This window comes from Camelus dromedarius, chromosome X, assembly GCF_036321535.1.
Source record: "Camelus dromedarius isolate mCamDro1 chromosome X, mCamDro1.pat, whole genome shotgun sequence".
In the NCBI taxonomy this organism is placed as follows: Eukaryota; Metazoa; Chordata; class Mammalia; order Artiodactyla; family Camelidae; genus Camelus; species Camelus dromedarius.
The window spans coordinates 78,226,728-78,248,698 of NC_087472.1; the positions used below are offsets into that span (position 1 = coordinate 78,226,728).

Consider the following 21,971-nt stretch of genomic DNA (forward strand, 5'->3'; position numbering starts at 1 on the left):
GTGGGTGAGGAGGGGTGTCCAGAGCCGCGTGGGCACCCCAGCACCCCCAGACCTCAGCCTAACGAGGAATCGCATACACACGTCTTACACCTTGGAGCCTTGCACACACACGGTTCACGTTCGCTCCTCAGAGGCTCCCTCCCCAGGGTGTCCAGACCTCCTCCCCGGCCCACCTGGGGGAAGAGAGGCCGCTCCTCCCGTTGGAACTTGAGGCAATCAGACAGGAGGCGCCGCATGGCCTTGGGGCAGTTGCTGGAGATTTTGCTGAGGTCCGGGGACAGATAGCCACGGCCCACCATAAAGATAATCTGTTGGGGTGGGGAGGAATGGGGTGATTGGGGCAGTCCGGGCTGGGAAGCCCAGGGAATTAGGGGTCCTGAGGGACTAGGGGGGCTCCTTTTTGGGTTATTCTGGGTATTGGGGCCCAGAGGATTGTGGGTATCTTGTAGCTCTAAGGATTCTGGGTCTCTGAGGACTTGGAAGGATTCTCTGCTTACAGAACAGAGGGATTTCAGCTTAGGGGAAGTCAAGGGTTGTAAGTGTCCAGGGCCCAGAGGGTTATGGGTCCACAGGTTTCTAGGGGGCTTAGGGACCTAGAAAGCACTGGGTCTGGGGGAAACATGAAATTTTGGGTCTGAAGGGGGCTAAAGGATTCTAGCCCTCAGGACTTTATATTTCTGTGGGGGTCTGGAGCCTAAAGTACTAGTGGTTCCAGATACCGAAGCCTGCCGGATACTGAAGGCCCAAACGGTTGTGGGCATCTGTGAGGATCCCAGAAGCACAGATGGAATGTTTCTGGGCTGCGGGGATTTGGAGTACCCAGGCTAGAGGGCCGTGCGTGTCTAGGGGTCCAGAGGGCTTCTGGGCATCTCCGGGTATGGGGGATTCAGGAGATTCTGGACTTTGAGGACCCAGATGATTGCGGATGTAGGGGAAGGAGGGAATTCTGGGTACAGGAGACCCAGGGGATTCTGGGAGTTCTCAGCCCAGAATATTTGCAGTTTCTAGGGGAAGTGTGGCATTCTCAGTCTGTGCAAAGAAGGAGGTCTGGGGTTTGAAGGCTGATGGGATCCCTTGGCCTGGGAGACGGCGGGTAAGGTGTGGGGCTCACCTGGTCACGGCTGCCAATGTGGCTGTAAGGCAGTGAGCCGGTCATGAGCTCGTAGAGCACAACCCCATAGGCGTAGACATCCGACTGGAAGCTGTAGGGGTTTGGGTCCTGCATACGGATCACCTCAGCCGCCTTCAATAAGCCAGACCGAACAGGAGGAATATGGAGGTCAGCAAACGACTGGCCCACGGAAAACTGGCCCATAGTCCCAGATCCCATCAGCCACACTGGGTATAACTCAGAGCCAGCCACACGAGGTGAAGCATGAGCGGTCCAGACCCCCACACCTGGCACTGGCATCCCTGTTCCCACTCAGCCTCCCACATCATAGCCCAGCAGCTTATGTCCCTACCTGCCCCCAGTCCAGCCTGGCCCAACTCACCATCCACAGCACCGAGCCCGAGGGCTGCTCCAAGGGCTGGGCCCCGCTCCACCGCGTCTTCACTGTGGCCAAGCCAAAGTCCCCGATCTTCACCGTGAGCCCCTCATGTAGGAAGATGTCCGCCAGGGTCAAGGACCAAAAGCCATGCTTCTTGCCCTGACTGACGCCTCCACACGAGTCATGCCTCTAACCCTGACCAGAAGACCCTCAATGTCACACGAACTAACCACAACCTTGATATGGGTGGGGAGCTCCAATTAATGCCCCCTACACTCAGCCCCCCATGACACCTGACTAGGAAGCTCCTCTGATGGTATCCATACCCGCCATGCCTGTGATCCGGACCAGAAACGCCCCATAATGTCCTCCCAAACTGCCACTCCTCAGACACTAAACTGTGAGGTGCACTGAACAGTCCAACACAAAAGAACAGCACCTGAATCAGCCCCAACTCTGACTCCTGACCAAGAGACCCCCATTAAAGGCCCCTCACCAGCCACAGCTCTGGCACCTGGCAAAGGGAACTGCCCCATGTGCCCCTCCCTGTTCACCCCCAGAGAGCCCCCCACAAGAGCCATTCCTCTAAGCCCTCATCCTGTTAGGCACCCCCCACCCTACCCCAGCCCTCAGACAGGGACAGTGAGATACTGTTAGACTTGAGATCTCGGTGGATGATGTTCTTGGCATGGAGGTAGCTGTGGGGGTAGAAGAGGTGGCAAATTATCTGGGGGCTACTGCCTCTGCCCACCCCCAGGTCCCCCAGCCTCTCCCGAGTCCCCGGGCCAGGATGCTCACTCCATGCCCTGGGCCGTCTGCCGGGCCACATCAATGAGCTGGACCATGTCGAAGCGCGTGTCGGCCACATGCAGGTGGTGGTAGAGACTGGAGCCCTCGCACCACTGTGTGATGATGGCAAATCCCGGCCGGGTCATGAAGCCCATGAACAGCAAGATGTTGACGTGCCGGGTCTTCCTGCAGGCAGGGCGGGCGGTATCAGGGCAGGGAGGGCAGATAGCAACTTTCTGAGCATCGAGAATGGCACTGTTCACTGCTGCCTTCTGTCAGCATTGCTACCCTGTCTTCCAGGAGGCTCAGGGCCCGAGTATGGCCAGATTCAATGAATCTGTGAGATCTGTTTGCTGGGCTGTGATTCCATCCTGGGGGCTTATGTCCTGAGCTTCCTCATCCAGGTCTCCCAACAAAAGCAGGAGGGAGGGAGTACCACCCTCACCCACTACTGATTAGGGGTCACACCACTGACCCTGACCTGAGCCTGTGACCATTTCACGAGATGAGAAAGTGGAAAGCCAACCTTCTCCAGTGATATGTCAACATTATACTGATAAATGCTGGATAAAAATATCAGTGACGTGAGATTATATCCTGTTAATCATGAGAGGCTTAAAGGTAACAAGCCTGGGGGGTCTGGACGCAAATGAGATCTTATGTTCCAATCCAGGCTTCCCTGGGTACTCACGTGCCATCTCAGGGAAGACACATAACCTCTCTGTGCCTCATTTTCCTCAGCTGAAAAACTGTGGTAATTATATGAGCTACCGGACAGGGATGTTGGGAGAAGTATGTGAGTAAATAACCTGTGAGGTGCATTGAACAGCCCAACACAAGCAAGTGCCCTGAAAGTGTCACAGTCCTTGTTATTATCGCTATGGGGGACCTGGTCTACCTCACACAGAAACTCAGTCCTGCGTGAACAGAACCACCCTCATTCAGAAGAAAACCTTCATCCCCTACAGAAGTATTAACTACAGTTACAATGGTAACATAAATGCAAAAGTACATCCACGATGCTCTGCAATTTTGCTCATGTCAGAGTGGATGACAGAACGAGTGAGCGTTCTTCATAGCAGTCAAGTTCTGGTTTCAATATTAACACAATGCAAATTCACAGCCGGCTCAAGTCACTGCCATTTCCCAGAGGGGAGCAGAGACTAAGAGTTTTCTGACTGTGGCATCCATTGTAAGGATGAATATTAAAAATAGCACAAGGAATTCTGATAACATTAACTCTATATCATAATTACGCCCACTTGTCGGGGGGAAAAGCCCACACCGGCAATCCCAGGAGTGGGAGTAACTAGGGTGGCAAAAAGGAAGCCCCAGGGCTTAGCGCAAATTAATGAATATAGTATTAATGATATGTTAAGTAGAGCAGGGTAGGGTGTAGCTCAGTGGTAGAGCACCTGCTTAGCATGCAGGAGGTCCTGAGTTCAATCCCCAGTACCTCCATTAAAAAATAAATAAACTTAATGACCTCCCCACCCCTAAAAAAGAACAATACAGAAATGCTTACTGAAAGAATTAACCAGAGCAATTAACAAAATAAAGACATAAGCAAACCAACTACAACCATTAATCAAATAATGATTAAATTATGGTTCTGATTATAGTTAATCTGGCTCTTTAAAGTATTGTATTATTATAATTAATAACAAGAAGGCAACATGATAAACATATACTAACAGTGCAGTACAAGCTGAGGAGAAGGCAGGATGCCTTCCTGGTGATGCAGTTAACTCACATTATGCCATTATCGTTAAGTACGTTCAATAACATTCGCATTACTCTGTTAACGTAAGTACACGGGATAACACACGTGGTGGCAACACACGTGATGGCCTGTGGCCATACCCATTTCACAGCAGGCCAATGAGAAGAGCCTCATTTTGGAGGCAGAGCCGTTAATTAATATCAATATTTACCCAAACAGAACTGATAACATCAACAGAGGACCTCTAGACATATCAGTTTCCCAGGGGGAAACAGACAGACAACTGACGATTCCGGTTATAACACGACACAGATACAGGTACTGTGCAGGAGGCGTCCCCAGCATGGCCTTTCCCCAGAGAGGCCCCCAGGCCGTGCCCGCCACCCCCCACCCCTGTCCACACCCGCGAGCCATCTCACCTGAGCACCTGCATCTCGTTCTTGAAGGCCTGGGCCTGCTCAGCTGTGGGTTGGGCCACCTTGAGCACCTTCACGGCCACATCACCATGCCACCGCCCGCGAAACACGGTGCCAAACGAGCCCGTCCCGATCCTCTTCAGCAGCTGCACCTCACTGGGTGGCACCTCCCAGTAATAGCCCGAGTCCCGGTACCCGAGATTCTTCTGTGGGCCACACGGGTGGCATCTCAGGGGCCTGTCCACATCCTTCATCGCTCAGCCTGTGGAGCCCCCACCAAAGGTGACCCGCCCCCACCCCTGTCCCAGAGCTTACCACTTTCTTCTTGTCGTCGGCCAAGGGTTTCCGTTCCCGCTGCTCTGAAGGGGACTTGGAATGTGGGGACTTCCTCCCCGAGGACACGCTGGCCGGGCCAGGGCTCCCCCGGGGAGCTCCATCGCCACCACCTCTATTACCAGCAGCTGCAGTTGTGGGGGGGATGTGAGTGGAGCCGGGTGGGGTGGGGTGGGGGGCTCAGGGCAGAGGCAGTGGGGGGCTCACCATCGGTGTTGAAACTCTGGGCAGTGAGCTGGAAGAAGAGAAGAGGGATGGGAGTCGCAGAGAGGACGTGGACAACAGGAGGCACTCTATCCTCTGCCTGGTGCTCCCATGTCACCCCCACCCCGCCTCAACACCAACCTGGATGAGGCTGGAGTCCATGGGGGCTGTGGTGCTGACCATATGGACGTTGGGGGTGGACGTGGAGCGGATGCGCTGGAGGGGAGCGTTGGCCGGGGCAGGGAAGGGGAAGTGCTCGGGGTCGCGGTGCTGGGAGCAGGAGCTGGCGGGGGAAAGGCTGTGAAACCACTGTTGGGTGAACGAGAGAACCAGTAAAGCCGCCCCCGCTCCTGTCCTATGTGTGTGTCTAGCTCACACAGAGTAAACGTCCGCTGTTATTACTGTTATTCATCTGTTCAGGAGACATTTACTGAGTGCCTGCTGTGTGCCAGATACCATTCGAGACAGTGGAAATAAAACGGTGGCCAAACAGATAAAGGTTCTTGCCCTCATGGGGCTGGTGGCAGTAGGGAGAGAAATAAAAGACAAAGAATATTTACTATGTCCCATGGTGACAGGTGCAATAAAGCAACATAAGGAGACAGAAAGTGTCACTGGTGGTGTCAGGAAAGGCTTCCCTGAGCAGGTGACAACTGAGCAAAGACTTAAAGCAGGCAGAGCAAGCCATGCAGACAGCGGAAGAAGAGCAATATATAATATTGTATAACTATATGTACTATTCAAATATATTATGCATTATATAATGTACAGTATGGTATCTGTATTAAAATGGCAATGCTTTAAGTATATACAATAACATTGTCTATGCTACACATGCACATATGTGTAATAGATGATACATATTATATATATGATGTCACAAAAATATTCCTTAATGTTTCCTTCACTATCCCAAAATGCAATTCATAGGTAATTAACTCACATACACCCATAATTAAAAATAACATAATGCCCTAACTTTACTATTTTATATATATACTGTTTTTATTTATATTACATAAAAATGTTTGATGTTTCACATTATATGAAAATAGTATAAACGTAACACATTATACAATAGCATACGTACATATAGACATTATAAAATACGTAGACACATAAAATGCATATTATATAAACTTATGACATATTAGAGCAATAATATACTTCAACATTGAAATGCTACAGTATAATCTTAACATAAAGGAGAAGTGAAAGGGAATTTATGACAAAATAATATGTATTTCAAAATGAAAAGGCTTGAGCATGGTTATACTGGAAGAATTAACAAGGTAGTTAGATACATATATAGGTAGGTAGATATTGTAATTAATAATAAGAACTTATTATCCTGTAGCAGATCTTGTCCTAAGCACTGGACATGTCTTAACTCATTTAATCCTCACCAGAACCCTATGTCGTAAAAGTATCATTATCCCCCCTTCACAGATGAGAAAACTAAGGCCCAGAGAGATTAGGCGGTTTGCCCAAGGTCCCACAGCTTCATGCCCTAAACTCACACTTGTAGGCGCTCAATAAATGTTTGTCAAGTAAACAAATGAATAAAGTATGGCTTGTGGTCTACAGGGGCCTCCAGATTTTCTTCTCCTGACAGCAGCCCTTTAGCTAAGGCATCCCCTACCTGGGACCCTGAGGGGTTAGCGGCTCATTCAGGGGGCGGCTCGAGGGAGTCTCATGCTGTCTGGAGCCTCCGGACAAATCCTGGACACTGTGGTAGAACCTTGAAAGCATTAAGGGTATAAAGCAAGGGAAGGTGGGTCAGCTGTCTGCGAAAGCCTTGTGGCTGGGCCTCCATCCTCCCCATCCCCCCAGCCACCCCCCCCAGGCTGGGCTCACTGTTGGCGGTTGGTACTCATGTCGACACAGACTGTGGGGACCTTGGAGGAACAATGCTGGTGGAACTTGTATCCACAGGTTTGGCAGCGGAAGCCATGGAACAGAAACTTACGGCAGAAGTCACAAAATGCCAGGCTGAAGAACGTCTTCCGTACCTGCTGCCACAGAGCAGAGAAGGGTGAGGCCTGGTCAGGGACCCCCCCCGCCACACCCACGGTCTGCCCCCCGTCTCTACCCTGAACTCACAAAATTGTGCATGGTCAGCGGGACGTCTTCGAGGACCTCCACGATGAGCTCCTCGCCATCCAGGGGGGCAATGGCCGTGTCCCAGGCAGTGACTGTCTTTCGCCTGCAGAAGGCGTGGAAAGGAGTGAGTGGGAGGGTGGACAGGGGCCGTGGGGAGGAAGGAAACCCCCAAAAGTCCCATCAAGCCTGCCATTCATGGGAGTAACAGATGACGTGTTTCATTCTCGTCAGGGCAACTTGGGGGACTAGTGCTCTCCTTGCCCCCATTTTACGGATGGGGAAACTGAGGCTCAGAGGGATGAAGTGACTTGACCAAAGCCACGAGGGATGATGAGTGGCAGGACAGTGTGAAGAGTCCATGCTTTTAATCACGAGCCAAGGAGCAAATGAAACAGTGTAGAAACAACTAAATCTCAGAAGTACTGAGCAAGCCCCCGACAAAGCAGCTGGTGAGGCCCTGAAATAAATAAAAAGCACTGCGTGGATAAACAAGGTCCTATTGTATAACACAGGGAACTATATTCAATTCCTTGTAATGGCCTATAATGAAAAAGAATATGAAAAGGAGTATGTATATAACTGAATCACTATGCTGTACACCAGAAATTAACACAACATTGTAAATTGACTATACTTCAATTTTTAAAAAAGCCAAAAACAAAAAAATAGCAATGTGTGAATGGAATACAAAAGTTTAAGAACCCGAGAACAGAGGAATAAATGGAAGGTTAGCAAGGCCCACACAGCAGACAGAGAATGAGGAAACCGAGGAAGGAGAGAGCTGACAAGTTGATAAAACAGTGAAAGGACAAACATGAATTCTGGGAGGAGGAGACAGAAGGCGGTGAAGACTTGGGGCCCAAGAAGTACGTAAGTTGCTGACCTTCCAGGCCAACAAATGAACTAACAAAGTAATGAGACAAAAGTGGGATGGACTCACGGATTCACTGAAATAAGGGAAGATTACGAGAGACTCTACAGTAGAGTGGAGTCGAATGACTCTAAGGAGGGGAGGGAAGGCTGGGCGCCCAGTTGGGGGCCGGGGTGCCACACTTACCCCTTGATGAGCCGGTAGACCACACAGCAATCCTGATTGAGACCCCGCACCTTGAGGGCCTTGTCTAGAGAGTCGTAAACACTCATGCCATCCCGGACAGTCACCTGTGTGTGTGTGTGTGTGCGCAGATGTGAGGAGTCAGTGCCCGATGAGGTCCCCAGCCGCTCCCCTCGGCCCTCTGCAAAGGCCCCCTTCCAGTCCTTGTCACCTTTCTGATCCAAGACTTATAACCGGATCCACGCCCACCCCTCACCAGTTGTGCTCCCATCACACTCACCACCGTGCGTTGCTTGTTGGGCAGGTACACTTTGACGGTGCCCACTGCCCGGGACGGCTCGGCCCCGTTGGCAGGGGGGCCCCGCGATGGCTCCATGGAGCCTAGGACTTTGTCAAGACGGGCTAAGGTGGGGCTGGGCAGGTGCCATGGGGCTCCTAGAAGACAGAGGAGGAATTCAGAGGCCCAATGATGATAGTCTGGAAGCAAAATGGCAGAGGACAAAAAACTCAATCTCCGGTCTCCACGTCACCCCCTGTAGCCTAATTTCCACGCAGCCCAAGGGATCTACTTCCTCCTCTGCTCAGCCCCTCCTGTTGTTTGTCTCACACTTGAGTGACGAGGTCTCGGATTCACTACATAGGGCGGGGTGGGGTGGGGGGTAGGACGGAATGAGAGGCAGCACACACTGTCCCGGAGGGCACAGGAGCACATAAGTCTCTGTGCTGGGGACTAACGGGGAAGTCGGCACGCACTGCACTGGGGCGTGTCAGGTACATAATGGACATGAACAGGCTGTCCTGGCTTTCTAAAGGAGAAGGGGGGTTATCAGATACTCTGGTGTAGGAGGAGTCACAGACAGGGTGATGGGGAACTAACAGAGGATCATCAGACACTGCCCACAGTCTGGGGGAAATGGAAATTGCACCAAACAATGTCCTTAAGGGCACTGTGGACATCCCTTAGCCCTGGGCTGTGATGATGGTAGGTTCAATGATACTGTGTTAGGTGGCAAGTGGGAGTCACCAGACTGTGATGAGGAGTTCATGGAGGCTCAGCAGACACTATGCTGAGGGGGAGATGTAACAGGGGTCACTAGAGACTGGGGAGAAGAGTGGATAATGGGTGTCACCAGACATTGTCATGGGGGAAAGGAGGATAATAATGCATCACCAGGCATGGCTGAGGGGAGATAAATGGGGTTAAAGTGGGGGTGGGACGGAGGGCGTTCCAAAATTCTCCCTCACAACTAATGAAGGGGTCGCAGACATAGTACTGGTAATAATGGAAGGAGGCTGGGGAGGGTTAAAGAGGAGCAATGGGGGAATCCTCAAACATTCTCCTAGTGGGTTAGACATTGATCCAGAAAAAGGAAAGCGAGGAGTGAGCGGCGTCTTCACGTATTCCGGTTGGTGGTAAGGAAGGGTCATCAGATACCTTAGAGAAGTTAAGAGGGACTCCAGGCAGGACACACCACAACCCAAACCCCAGTCGACCCGGCCCCGCCCACCGAGAGCCTTACAGTCTGCGCAGGCGCGCTGCCACACGCGACGGGCGAAACCATCCCCCGCAGGCTTGCACCCCTATTCCAGTCTACCCGCCCCCCCGCTGTCGGCGATGGTCTCGCCCCGGGTCAAACCACTCCTCCGGTTCCGGGCGGGGAGCACCGGGGCCCAGGCGGAGCCATCCTGGACCTGAGCTTTCGGTCCCAGCTCCGTGCCGGTGTCCGGCGGTCGCTTCAGAAACCTAGCCCTGCCGGGCCCGCCCTCACCTGTCACGCCGCTACGGCCGCCGCCGCCTCCATCTTGGGCCTGTCTTCTTGTTTCCTCGCGGAGTCCGCCTCCACCGCCCCTCGGAGTTTGGCCATTGGCTCCACGGGACTCAGCCCTCCATCCTTATTGGATTAGATTCACGCCTGTCAAGGCAGGACCGGCGGAATGTGGGTCGTGTTCCGGATTAGGAGGGGCTGCTAGGGCAAATTCGCACGTCCTGACTCGCGCAGGCGCAGTCGGGAGGAGACCTGCGTGCGAGGGGCTTTAACCCCAATCGTGCCGTGATGGAATAAAGCAGGGCTTTTTTGGGGGGGGGTGCACTTGGGTCTGACTTTAGGGGTTCCTGAATCTGGGCGGGGAGTCCTTAAGCGCCCTTTTTGCTCCAGTGACCCGGCGCCCTAAGTACCCATTTGATATTGTCCTATGTCTCAGTTTCACTGTCTCTGAAATGGGTTGGAATCAGACCAAATAGCTGCAACATTTTCCAATTCTAAGAGACTGTAGCCTTTGACAACAGGGGGTCTATAGTGTGGCAGGGGCTGGGGGTCTGGCCCTGCTGTTTTGTGAGGCTTCCTTCAGGAATGGAGTTGATAAGGATTTTGAAAAACAAATCATAGATTTGTTGAAGGTGAAGAAGGGAGGGAAGTGTGGACCTGCACTAGGGCATAACGCAGGGAAGCGTGTGGACATTGTAGGGTAAACACAAAGTTTTTAAAAGTTGAATTTTCAGGGGGAGGGCATAGTTCAAGTGGTAGAGCGCATGCTTAGCATGTACAAGGTCCTGGGTTCAGTCCCCAGTACCTCCTCTAAAAATATAAATGGACCTAATTACCTCCCAATGCCTCCGCCCCCTCAAAAAAAAGAAAATCCATTTTAAAAAAAGACGATAACCATTTTTTAAAAAGTTGAATTTTCCCTGGTTTCACACATGAGAGTCTCTCCATCCTCCCTTTTCTTAGAGTATTTCCTTTAGAAAACATGTGAATTCTTTCTCCGTCCCTACTAGAGGAATGTAATTCTTTTAAAAGGCCTCCAGCCAGTTTTACAACTCAGGAATGTTGTTCTTAAGGGCCTGGGAGCCATCTCTTTGAAATGTAAACATCAACGGAGATAGCACCCTATCTCCCAAGTCCCTACGAATTCGACCTAGGCGGCTGGCTTCAACTCATCACCTGCTTGTCAAAGAGATCTGTGTTTTATTTTTCCTTTGCCTAAAGGCAAATGGCTACCCCAATGACCAGGTGAATTTGAGATTAACTGTGTGTAGCAAATGGCGATGTCAAGTTCTCTTGAGGCCAAGTTATCATCTGTCTTGAGAACATGTATGTCATGGGTTGTATCTGCCTGGCTGTAAAAAAGGATGAAGTTTTTTTCTTTCTCCGAAATCTCTTCAGTGAATTGCTTGTGAGGCACATCACGGTCTGGTCTAATGCTTATTCCATAATAAAAGTATTTCATTCTTTTCTCCCTTTGTGGAGAAGATTCACTGGGTTGGCATGAGATTTTATTTTCAATTATTTCCCGAACAGAATGAACGACCTGTTGTGTTTGAAATGACTACCTTCTCCCGTTAGAAGCCTCAGCATTCCTCTGCGATGAAATGAAACAGATCAGAGAAAGGGCATTAGGTGAAGGGGGGCTCAAAATGCTTCAGCTTGTGTTTATTGAGGGCTTTCTCTGTCTATAAGGAGAGAGACAAAAGTTCAACTTACTAGGCTGCCATATAACCTTCATTTCCCATTGCCCCTCTTCCATGCGGGTCTTAACCATTCAATGGCTAAAATTAAAAAGACTGGCAATACCACGTATTGATGAGAACGTGGAGCAACTGAAACTTTCATGCATTGCTGTTGGGAATATAAAATGTTTCATCCATTATGGAAACAGTTTGGCAGCTTCATACAAAGTTAAACATAGACATACTCTGCAATCCAGCAATCTTACCCCTAAGTATCTACTCCAAAAAATATGAAAACACATGCTCAATGGCGTGCTGGTAAATGTATACCCACCAGCTCTCTAGAGGAAAATAGCTCTAATTTGTAACGTTTGCCAACTATGGTGTAAATACTCCCATCCCGGCTTATTTCAAACTATGTACTAATATGACATCACTGAGCTAGAGTTGAGATTCGCAAAATCAGCTCCAGTGAGCCAGCCACAGCACGCTACTGCAGTATGTCCACACAAAAACTTGTAGTCAAATGTTCATATTAGCTTTGTTCATAATAGCAAAACACTGGGAACATCCCAAGTGTTCAACAACAGAATTGACAAAGAATCACAACAATGGGACCATGGAATACTGCTTAGCAAATGAAAGGGAATAAACTGCTTCATATGTCTATGAAGCTCACAGACATAAGGTTGAGTGAAAGAAACCAGACACAAAAGAGAAATACTATATTATTCCATTTGCATGAAATTCTAAGCCAGGAAATATAATCTGTAGTGAAGGAAATCAAACTCGTTGTCATCTTGGGGGAGAATGTCTGGGAAGGGCATGAAGGAACTTTTGGACGTGACTGGGCTGTTCAGTATGTATTTGTCAAAATTTACTGAACTCTATATTGAAAATGGACATATTTTATTGTATGCAAAATTTGACCTCTTATAAATTCTTATTAGAGGATTTTTTTAAAAGCTTCTCTGTTCTGAAATTGGATCCCTAGAGCAGGCACCCCTATCTTTCAGTGCAGGAGCCCTGGCGGCCACCTCAGCACCACATGGGATCAGGAACAACTCCAGTTGGAGCTTGGTGCGGGGCTCCAAAATGCTTACCAGGAGAAAGAATAATATCGTGGGCAAAGGGAGTGTATTTTGAATTTCAGTTCAGTTTTTAATCATCACATTAAAATCATCAGAAGCAGCACGTATTAAAACAAAAATTAAAACCCGAACTAGCTAATGATGGTTTTCTGACACCCCCCCCCCTCGAAATTATCCACCTAGAAGTTTAAGGAATTTTAAGTTGATTGTTGTTTTTTGTTACTGTTGGTTTTAAATTTGAGAAACGTGTCTGAAAAACATTCAAAATCTTAAGTGTTCACCGACTGCTGTTTTAAGGCTACCCATATCATAGCTGAGCAAATTGAGGTTCAAGCTGCCTTTACGGAGAGACAGCGGAGAGAGTTCCAGGAATTCAAGTTTGGTAAAAAAACAAAACAACAACAACAACAACAACAAAACTGTTGAACAAGGGTTCAAGCCAGAGGCACCCTAAGGAATCTTGGATCTACCCCAGCAGTCCTACGTGTCTGAGGCTCTGCTCTGAAACACTCCCATTTCCCAAGGCCACTGCTCCCTCGCCCCTGCATCCTCCTGGAGAACGCCACCTCTGAGATCCCATCGCACTGCCTCCCTCTCAGCAACCCATTGCAGGAGAGAGAACCGCGTATACACATTTTGCACAGGGACAGATGAAGACTTAGCTGGGCGTCCCGACAGTCCTAAGTCAGCGCCCTCAACCATCAGCTCCTCTAGACCACCGCAGTGCTCTGCAAGCAGCCACTCTGAGCTCCCGACCCCTAACAGGCAGCGAGAACAGCCAATGGCAATGCAGTGTAGGGCGGGCTTTGGGATGCCACGAATATTGATAGGCTGTTCCTCACCGCCCGGGTTTAGGAGTGAAAAGAGAGCCAACTTTCAGACTCTAAGGAGCCACTATCAGACCAGTAGCTACGCACAGGAGGTGGGCTTTGGGCCTTCCTAGCCAATGGGAGGTGGTGCAGGCCTGAGACTTGCTGCAAACCAGCAACTTTTAAGTAAGTGGCAATGCAACTGTAACTATTCCGTCTAAAGCAGAGTATGGAAGTTTCCACTTCTGAATAGTCCTTGAATACGTTTTTAATATACAACCCCGGGGTCAGAAGCGTGGGAAATTTACAAGAGAACCGGCACACTAGTTGCAACATTAATTTTCCTTATTAGAAAGTCTGTTCTAACAAAATACATTGAGTGGTAATTTGAATTTTCCAAAATTCAAAATTTGTTAATTTGTGATCCAAATTGATGAAACACACTATTAAACCAACAGATTGTTTTAAATCAATTTTAAAGAGTTCTTTATATGCTATATATAATACTTCCATGTTTTCATAAAATCAGACATGCAGGTTTGTATATTTTCAATTTCCAACCCAAGGATCAGATGAGTTCAGAAAAAAAAAAGGACAGTTATTTCTCAGTAAAGCTGGGGTGAAAAAGAAAAAATAATCAAACCAAATAAAGTCTTGTAATTTTGTTATTAAATATTTACTCTGATGATGAAATCCTTTGGTGGGTATGTTTATTTCTTAGAAATAAAGCAAAACTCAAATATGAAAATATTTAATAGTTAAGTAAAGGGATCAATATGAACCTACAAACTGAGTAGTGGAGCCATCTTTGAGGTGCCATGAACAGTGACATACATCTCTGGCCCTCCCTGGTAGCTCCCTTGATAGGGATTGCAATTCAATGTGGTCAGCAATTAATTTTATTTTTTAATTAATTAATTAAACAAACAAAAAGCAGTTTCCCCAAAGGAAGTGATTCTGAAATGTCTGCTTTTGGTTTTGATCAGAGATGCATTTGGTAAAAAATTTCTAAGATTAGCGTATTTATTCCAAGCACTTATACACTGACCCACAGGCCCATCATAGGTGGAAAAAAAACAGTTTAATATCTGTTGGTATACTTCATACATATTCAATAAATTTTTATTCAATTTATAAAACCATCATAAATGAGATTTCAGACAAATGTACCCCAAGTAAATTTTCATTATTTCTGGATAAATGACTCACATATGGTCTTTGCTATATCATTTTTTAAAATGGAGGAACTGGGGATTGAACCCAGGACCTCATGCATGCTAAGCATGCGCTCTACGGGTGAGCTATACCCTCCCCCACTATATCAACCTTGACACATTATATGTATATTTAGTCCTTATTATATATAAAAATTCCTTGTAGTTTTTGTGCCACCCATGTAAATGTTGTGTACCATCATGTGGTATAAAAAATAAATTCTGTTGACACAACATTGTAAACTGACTATACTTCAATAAAATATATTTAAAATGATATACAATTTCTACAATTTGATATGCAAAAAATTAAAATTTTATTACTACCTTTAGAGATCTTCTGAAAAGCAAAAAAAAAAAAAAATCAATTCTGAAGTTACCCCAAATGCCTTAGGAGTTGACCATTTGTCTAGTTAGAGTGTGTGAGTTATCCCTATGTCCTGCTATGTAACTGTGTGACCTTGGACAAATTGTTTCCTCTCTCTATGTCTGTTTCTTTATCTTTAATATTTTCTTTAAAAGTACTTCCGTCATAGCGTTGTTCTAAGAGTCCGTGAACTAATCTACATCAAACTTTACACAGTGCCTAATGCCTAGTGGCTATGCAGTAATTGTTAGCTATTCCTGTTATCACTATCATCACCACTGATATTGTTAAAGTATCAAAGCAAAGATCTATGTCCCTTGGCAGAACCTGATGTACAATCCAAGTTCAAGGACGCTGTCAGGCTAACAAGAGATTAAACATCCCAAAGACTCCAATATGAAGGCTAGTTTCATTTCAGAAGGCTCAACCCCAGCATTGACAGATGTTTCAGCAATCCGGGGGGCCTGCAGGTACCCAGCTCAACTAGTGCTATGGCCTTGAGGAGCTTTGCTCCTTTCTTTCCCTTTTCCCAGATGCCCTATAAAGTTTCCCGTTATCCTAATTTTCTGGGAGGGTTTTTTTTTAAATCAAAATGAGCATCAGATTTGGGGAAATTCTTTTCTGCATCTATTTAGATAACCATATTTTTTTTTTTACTTTGTCATTGTCATTATTGTGGTGAATCATAGTAATTGATTTTCAAATGTTAAATGAATCCTGCGTTTCTGGGGTAAATCCCAGTTGGTCATAATGTATTATCATTTTAATATATTATGGAATTTGATTTGCCAAAATTTTGTTTAGAAATTTTGCATCTATATTACTGAGGGATATTGGTCTGTAGTTTTCTTTTCTGGTAATGTCTTTGACTTTGGTATGAGGATAATACTGGCCTCATAGGATGAGTTGGGAGGTACTGCCACCTCTCCAGTTTTTTGGAAAAGTTTGTGTAGAATTGTTATTATTTCCTCCTTAATATTTAGTAGATTCATCAGTGAAGCCATGGCTTGGATTTTGTTTGTTTGTTTGGCTTTATTTTTTGGAAAACTTTAACCCTTATAAATTTATTGAAGCTTGTTTTGTGGCCCAAAATATGATCTATATTGGTCAATGTTCTATGTGCACTTAAGAAGAATGTATTCTGCTGTTGTTGGGTAGATTAGTCTGTAAGTGTCAAGTTGGTTGGTTAGTAGTGTTGTTATAAACTGAATTGTGGTCCTCCAACATTCATATGTTGAATTCTAACCCCCAATGCGACTATATTTGGTGACAGGGCCTTTAAAGAGGTAATTAAAGTTCAATGAGGTCATAAGAGTAGGCCCTAATACAATAGGACTGGTGGCCTTATAAGAAGAGGAAAAGACACCAGGAGCACGCACACACACAGAAAAGGCCGTGTGAGGACACAGGGAGAAGATGTCCATCTGCAGGCAAGGAGAGAGGCCTCAGAAGAAACCAAACCTGCCAACACTTTGATCTTGGACTTGACTTCCAGCCCCCAGAACTGTGAGAAAGTACACTTCTGTTGTTTAAGCCACCCAGTCTTTTCTGTTATGGCAGCTTGAAGAGAACAATACAGTGTTGTTCACATCTACTTATATCCCTGTTAATTTCCTGCCTACTTGTTCTATCAGCTTTTGAAAGAAGGGTATTAAAATTTCTCTTTCTTATTGCAGTTCAATCAGTTTTTGCTTCATGTATCTTGATCCACTGTTATTAGGTGCATGAATGTTTAGGACTGTTATGTTCTCTTGATTAATTAACTAATTTACCACTATGAAATGACTTTTTCTGTGATACATTCTTTGCTCTAGAATCTACATCGTATGATATTGATACAGTCACTCTACTAGTGTTCACTAGTGTTAGCACAATGTATCTGTTCCCATTGTTCTACTTTTAGCCTATTTCTGTTTTTATATTTAAAGTGTGTTTCCTTTAGGAAGTATATAGTAGTGTCTTTCCTTTTTATCCAATCTGACAATCTGTGCGTTTTAATTTGGGTCTTTAGACCATTTAAGTTCAATGTGATTATTGATACAGTTTAGGTTTGAGTCTATCATCTTACTATTCATTTTCTGTTTGTCCCAACTGTCCTTTGTGCCCTTTTATCTCTTTTTCTACTATCTTTTGGATTGAGTATTTTTATGATGATTCCATGTTATCTCCTTTGTGGACTTATAAGTTATAATTCTTTGTTATTTAGTGGTTGCTTTAGATTTCATAGTAAACATATTTAACTTATCATAGTCTACATTCAAGTGACAATATACCACTTCATATATGGTATAAGAACTTCACAATAATATACTTCCATCTCTGCCCTCCTGGGATTTATACTATGGTTGTAACTGCTGAGATATATACTATTGTCATGCATTATAATTTTACATATGTTATACACCCCATAATACGTTATTATCTTTGTTTAAACAGGCAATTATCTTTTAAGGAGATCACTCTCCTTCATTGCCTAATATCCAGTGTCTTAAAAACCATTGTTTCATTTATATTGTCTGGGAGTTTTTTCTTCTTTCAGATGGGAAGTTATATCTGTTACCTGTTACTTAACCTTGGCTGAAAGCAGAAGTGCCTGCTCCTTTTCTTAAGGACTCCACACAATCCCCAAAACCAAGACCTTGGGTGCTTTTTCCAAAATAACAACATTAACTCTGGCTAAACTCTCTTTAAACGCTGCTGTTTCCCTGAAACATTTTCTCCTTTTTTCACATTGGCAGGAGAAGTTTTGCTGCAGACAGCATCCTTCCTCTTGAGAAGGCCCGTCTGTTATTCCTGGGTTTAACTCTAGGTTAGCAGTTAAATGCTTGATATAGAAATAGTCTAGGTATACAATACGTCTCAGCACAATATTTCTCTCAATCAGCTGTTTTATGGGAAACATAAATACCTTCAGGCATAGAGAGAATATTCTCTGAGCCATCTGAAAAAATTTACTAACCTGTGGGATTCCATCCTTAGCTTTAATATTTAAAGAGATTTTACCAATATATTTACAGGGAACAAGTGCATCAAATGCATTCAGCTCGTTATTTATGGATGAGAATGAAGGCATCTTCACCATATGTTATGGAGTGAATGTTGTGTCCCCTCAAAATTCACATGCTGAGGCCCTAACCCCCTGCAGTGTGGTTGTGTTTAGACATGTGGCCTCTAAGGAAGTAATTAAGGTTAAATGAGGATATCAGGGTGGGGCCCTGATCAGATGGGTAAGTGTCCTTATAAGAAGAGACACCGAAGTGTGCTTATGAGCTTTCTCTCCCTATCTCCCTCTCTCCCCTCCTCTCTCTCTCTTTTCTCTCTTCCTCCTTCCCTCCCTTCTTCCCTCTCTTCTTTGCTCTCTCCTCCGCTTCACAAAGAAGAGGTCATGTGAGTACACAGTGAGATGGCAACTGCCTACAAGCCAAGAGAAGAGGTCTCAGAATGAAATTTACTTTGCCAGCACCTTGATCTTAGACTTCCACCCTCCAGAATTGTGAGAAATAAATTTCTGCCGTTTAAGGCATCCAGTCTGTGGTATTTTGTTATGGCAACTCCTGAAGCTTAAATACACCATATTTCTCTTTCAAGGATAAGAATCTGGGAACATTTCTTTCCTCTAGATTACACAACAGTTTTCTCTGATTCATGTTCTCAACAACTAGATGAGCAAAGATGATGTTAGCAAAGGGCACGGAAGGAAAATATTTTAAATGTTTCTTATCTGTGTTCCCTTGGGAAATCACTAAAAAATAACAATTCTTGACATTCACAGATGCACACTCACTTGAAAATCCTTACAATTTTATAGATGATGTCTAATTCCAGTCTAAACATCATTCTATCTCATGGGCAGCCTTTTCCAATGCAGAAGGAAAAAGAGATGTCTAAAGGCATTAATGTAGAGTGAGGTGTCCAAAGTTGGGATCAGTCTAGGCAGAGGCTGGCAAAGATGAGACTGGAACAACTGAGGAGAATCAGACCCCCTTTCTTCCCTCTCTGCTTCTAAAGTTGGGGAGGCCGAACTTGCCAGGGACACAATGAGGGGACCTAGTCCTGCCTTTCCCAGCAGGGCCTAGCCAAGCTCTCTAAACCTGTGTCCACTCCTTTATTCCTAATCTTGCTTCTAAAACAATGTAATTTGCATTGTAATAGAATAATTTTAATTGATGCTAAAAACACACAGTACCAAAACTTTTAAGAATGCCACAGAAGAGTGGGTTTCTTTTCATCTTTTCTTGTTAAAAGTTCAGGCTTCCATGAGAAATGGTACCCCCTAATTCTGAAGACAGGGATAAATTAGGAGTTTAGGATTAATAGATACACACTACTGTATACAAAATAGATAAACAAGGACCTACTGTAGAGCACAGGGAACTATATTCAATATCTTGTAATAATCTATAATGGAAAAGAATCTGAAAAAATATGTCTATATACAGATATAGGGGTAAGTAAGGGGGTCTCTATACCATGGCTCGTACAAAATAGACTGCCCGCAAATCGACCGGTGGTTAAGCACCCAGGAAGCAACTGGCTACAAAAGCCTCTCGCAAGAGTGCGCCCTCTGCTGGAGGGGTGAAGAAACCTCATCGTTACCGGCCTGGTACCGCGGCACTCCGTGAATTTAGACGTTATCACAAGTCCACTGAACTTCTGATTCGCAAACTTCCCTTCCAGCGTCTGGTGCGGGAGATTGCTCAGGACTTCAAAACAGCCTGCACTCCCAAAGGGCAGCTATTGGTGCTTTGCAGGAGGCAAGTGAGGCCTATCTGGTTGGCCTTTTTGAAGCCACCAACCTGTGTGCTATCCATGCCAAACGTGTAACAATTATGCCATAAGGCATCCAGCTAGCACGCCGCATACAGAGAACGTGCTTCAGAATCCACTATGATGGGAAACATTTCATTCTTTAAAAAAAAAAAAAAATCTCTTCCTGTTATTGGTAGTTTTTAACGTTAGATTTTTTTTTTTTTCCCCATTGGGTCAAAAGGTACCTAAGTATATGATTCCAAGTGGAGAAATAGGGGACAGAAATCAGGTATTGGCAGTTTTTCCATTTTCATTTGTGTGTGAATTTTTAATATAAATGCGGGGACATAAAGCATTAATGTAAGTCAAAATGTTTCAGTGAACAAGTTTCAGCAGTTCAACTTTATAACAATTATAAATAAACCTGTTAAATGTTTCTGGACAATGCCAGCATTTGAATTTTTTTTTAAAACAAGTACATTTCTTATTGATGGCAACTAAATGGTGTTTGTAGCATTTTTATCATACAGTAGACTCCATCCATTCACTATACTTTTCTAACTGAGTTGTCCTACATGCAAGTACATGTTTTTAATGTTGTCTGTCTTCTGTGCTGTTCTTGTAAGTTTGCTATTAAAATAGATAAACAAGGTTATACTGTATAGCACAGGGAAATATATACAAGATCTTGTGATAGCTCATAGCGAAAAAAATGTGACAATGAATATATGTATGTTCATGTATAATTGAAAAATTGTGCTCTACACTGGAATTGACACAACATTGTAAAATGACTATAATTCAATTAAAAATGTTATAAAATACATTAAACTAAAAAAATTAATAAATAAAAATTAAAAAGGAAAAAGATGCAAATATTTTAGTCATATCAAATATTTCTGTTCAGATTAATTCTTAAAATTTATGTCATGCTAAAGTATAAGAAACAAAAAAGGCTAAGATGGTAAAACCCATCTCATCCTCAATGTGAGGTTTTAATTCAGATAATATCCTTACATTTCTAGAGCACCACTTTTTTTCTTTCTTTATCTCTCTCTCTCTCTCCTTTTTTTAAATAATTAATTAGCAGATTTTCAGGTTTAATCCAAGAATCTGAATGCATTAGTATTTGCACAAACTAATAGAAATCTAAGCTGAGTTAAAGGATTTTTTTTCCCATTTATATCTTCAAAACGTACACATTTCATAGTAGGCTGCAGCTTTGCAACTTGAGGTGTATTCTAGATATACAATATTAACTATATTATATACATAAGTTTGTTGAAATCGTATACCTTAAAGCCAAAGACTCATCCACCGGATCAAGTAGTTGCAGTGTTTGTCATTTCCTTTAAAGCCTGACAGCATCGGCAGCAAGATGGGAAGGTGGTATCGCAGGTGAGGTTCTCTAACCAGCAGGCCCTGTGATGGAGTTTGGTGTGCAGACTGTTTTTTCGGGAATGTTCTTGGTATCAGGGCACGTGGAGGGGAGGCAGAGAGGCCAGAATGGACAGGGGGACAAGTTGAGTTATTACATGCAATCCCTAGGATAGCTTTGGCTGAACACGCAGGGCTCTAGAGACAGGCTGGCTCATCAGACATTTCCTGAGCTGGGCAGAGGGTAGCCAGGCCTTTATCCCCCCATATTGGTCAATGACTGGGCGTTGACCGCCCTGGGAGGGCATGGCCTTGTGCGAGGAGGCTCTCTGAGGCTGGAGGAACCCCTGAAGGGACTGATGGTTGAGGACTGTGCTCCCAGAGCTCCCGGAAGCTGGGGCCACAAGTCTTTGCTTGAAGGGGGATCTAGGTACCACATCAGAGTGTCCACCATTGGTGGATTGGTTTTTACCCCTAGCTTTATTGAGGGATAACTGACAAATAAAAATTATATATATTTAAGAGGTACAATGTGATGCTTCAACACACCTACACATTATAAAATGATTACCACAACCAAGCTATTTAACATATACATCACCTCGCATAGTTGGCATTTTTTGTAGTGAGAACATTTAAGATTTACTCTCAGCGAATTTCAAGTATATAATATATTATTAACTATAGTCACCATGCTGTTCATTAGGTGCCCAGAATTTTTCATCTCATAACTGAAGGTGTGTATCTTTTTTTTTTTAATCAGAGGTACTGGGAATTGAATCCAGGACCTTGTGCATGCTAAGC

At 45.0% G+C, this 21,971-nt stretch overlaps 1 protein-coding gene and 1 pseudogene across 4 annotated transcripts in view; one reads left to right on the top strand and one right to left on the bottom strand.

Moving 5' to 3' along the window:
* ARAF (A-Raf proto-oncogene, serine/threonine kinase) overlaps positions 1 to 21,971 on the bottom strand; it is a 32,407-nt gene that overhangs the window by 590 nt on the left and 9,846 nt on the right. The window contains exons 2-16 of one of the 4 annotated variants that reach the window (XM_031445324.2): positions 9,882 to 10,025; positions 8,393 to 8,547; positions 8,116 to 8,219; positions 7,059 to 7,161; positions 6,813 to 6,967; positions 6,598 to 6,696; positions 5,097 to 5,238; positions 4,959 to 4,986; positions 4,734 to 4,879; positions 4,422 to 4,624; positions 2,289 to 2,465; positions 2,142 to 2,188; positions 1,494 to 1,612; positions 1,112 to 1,243; positions 174 to 308 (exon numbers count right to left, since the gene is read on the bottom strand). In XM_031445324.2, coding sequence (XP_031301184.1) covers positions 174 to 308; positions 1,112 to 1,243; positions 1,494 to 1,612; positions 2,142 to 2,188; positions 2,289 to 2,465; positions 4,422 to 4,624; positions 4,734 to 4,879; positions 4,959 to 4,986; positions 5,097 to 5,238; positions 6,598 to 6,696; positions 6,813 to 6,967; positions 7,059 to 7,161; positions 8,116 to 8,219; positions 8,393 to 8,488 — 1,686 coding nt within the window. In that variant the 5' untranslated portion in view covers positions 8,489 to 8,547; positions 9,882 to 10,025. Of the gene's footprint in view, positions 1 to 173; positions 309 to 1,111; positions 1,244 to 1,493; positions 1,613 to 2,141; positions 2,189 to 2,288; positions 2,466 to 4,421; positions 4,625 to 4,733; positions 4,880 to 4,958; positions 4,987 to 5,096; positions 5,254 to 6,593; positions 6,697 to 6,812; positions 6,968 to 7,058; positions 7,162 to 8,115; positions 8,220 to 8,392; positions 8,590 to 9,881; positions 10,026 to 21,971 lie in introns of those variants that run through there. The other 3 variants (XM_031445322.2, XM_031445323.2, XM_031445325.2) reach the window with 3 other exon arrangements.
* On the top strand, positions 19,372 to 19,954 carry LOC105101955 (histone H3.3A-like; annotated as a pseudogene).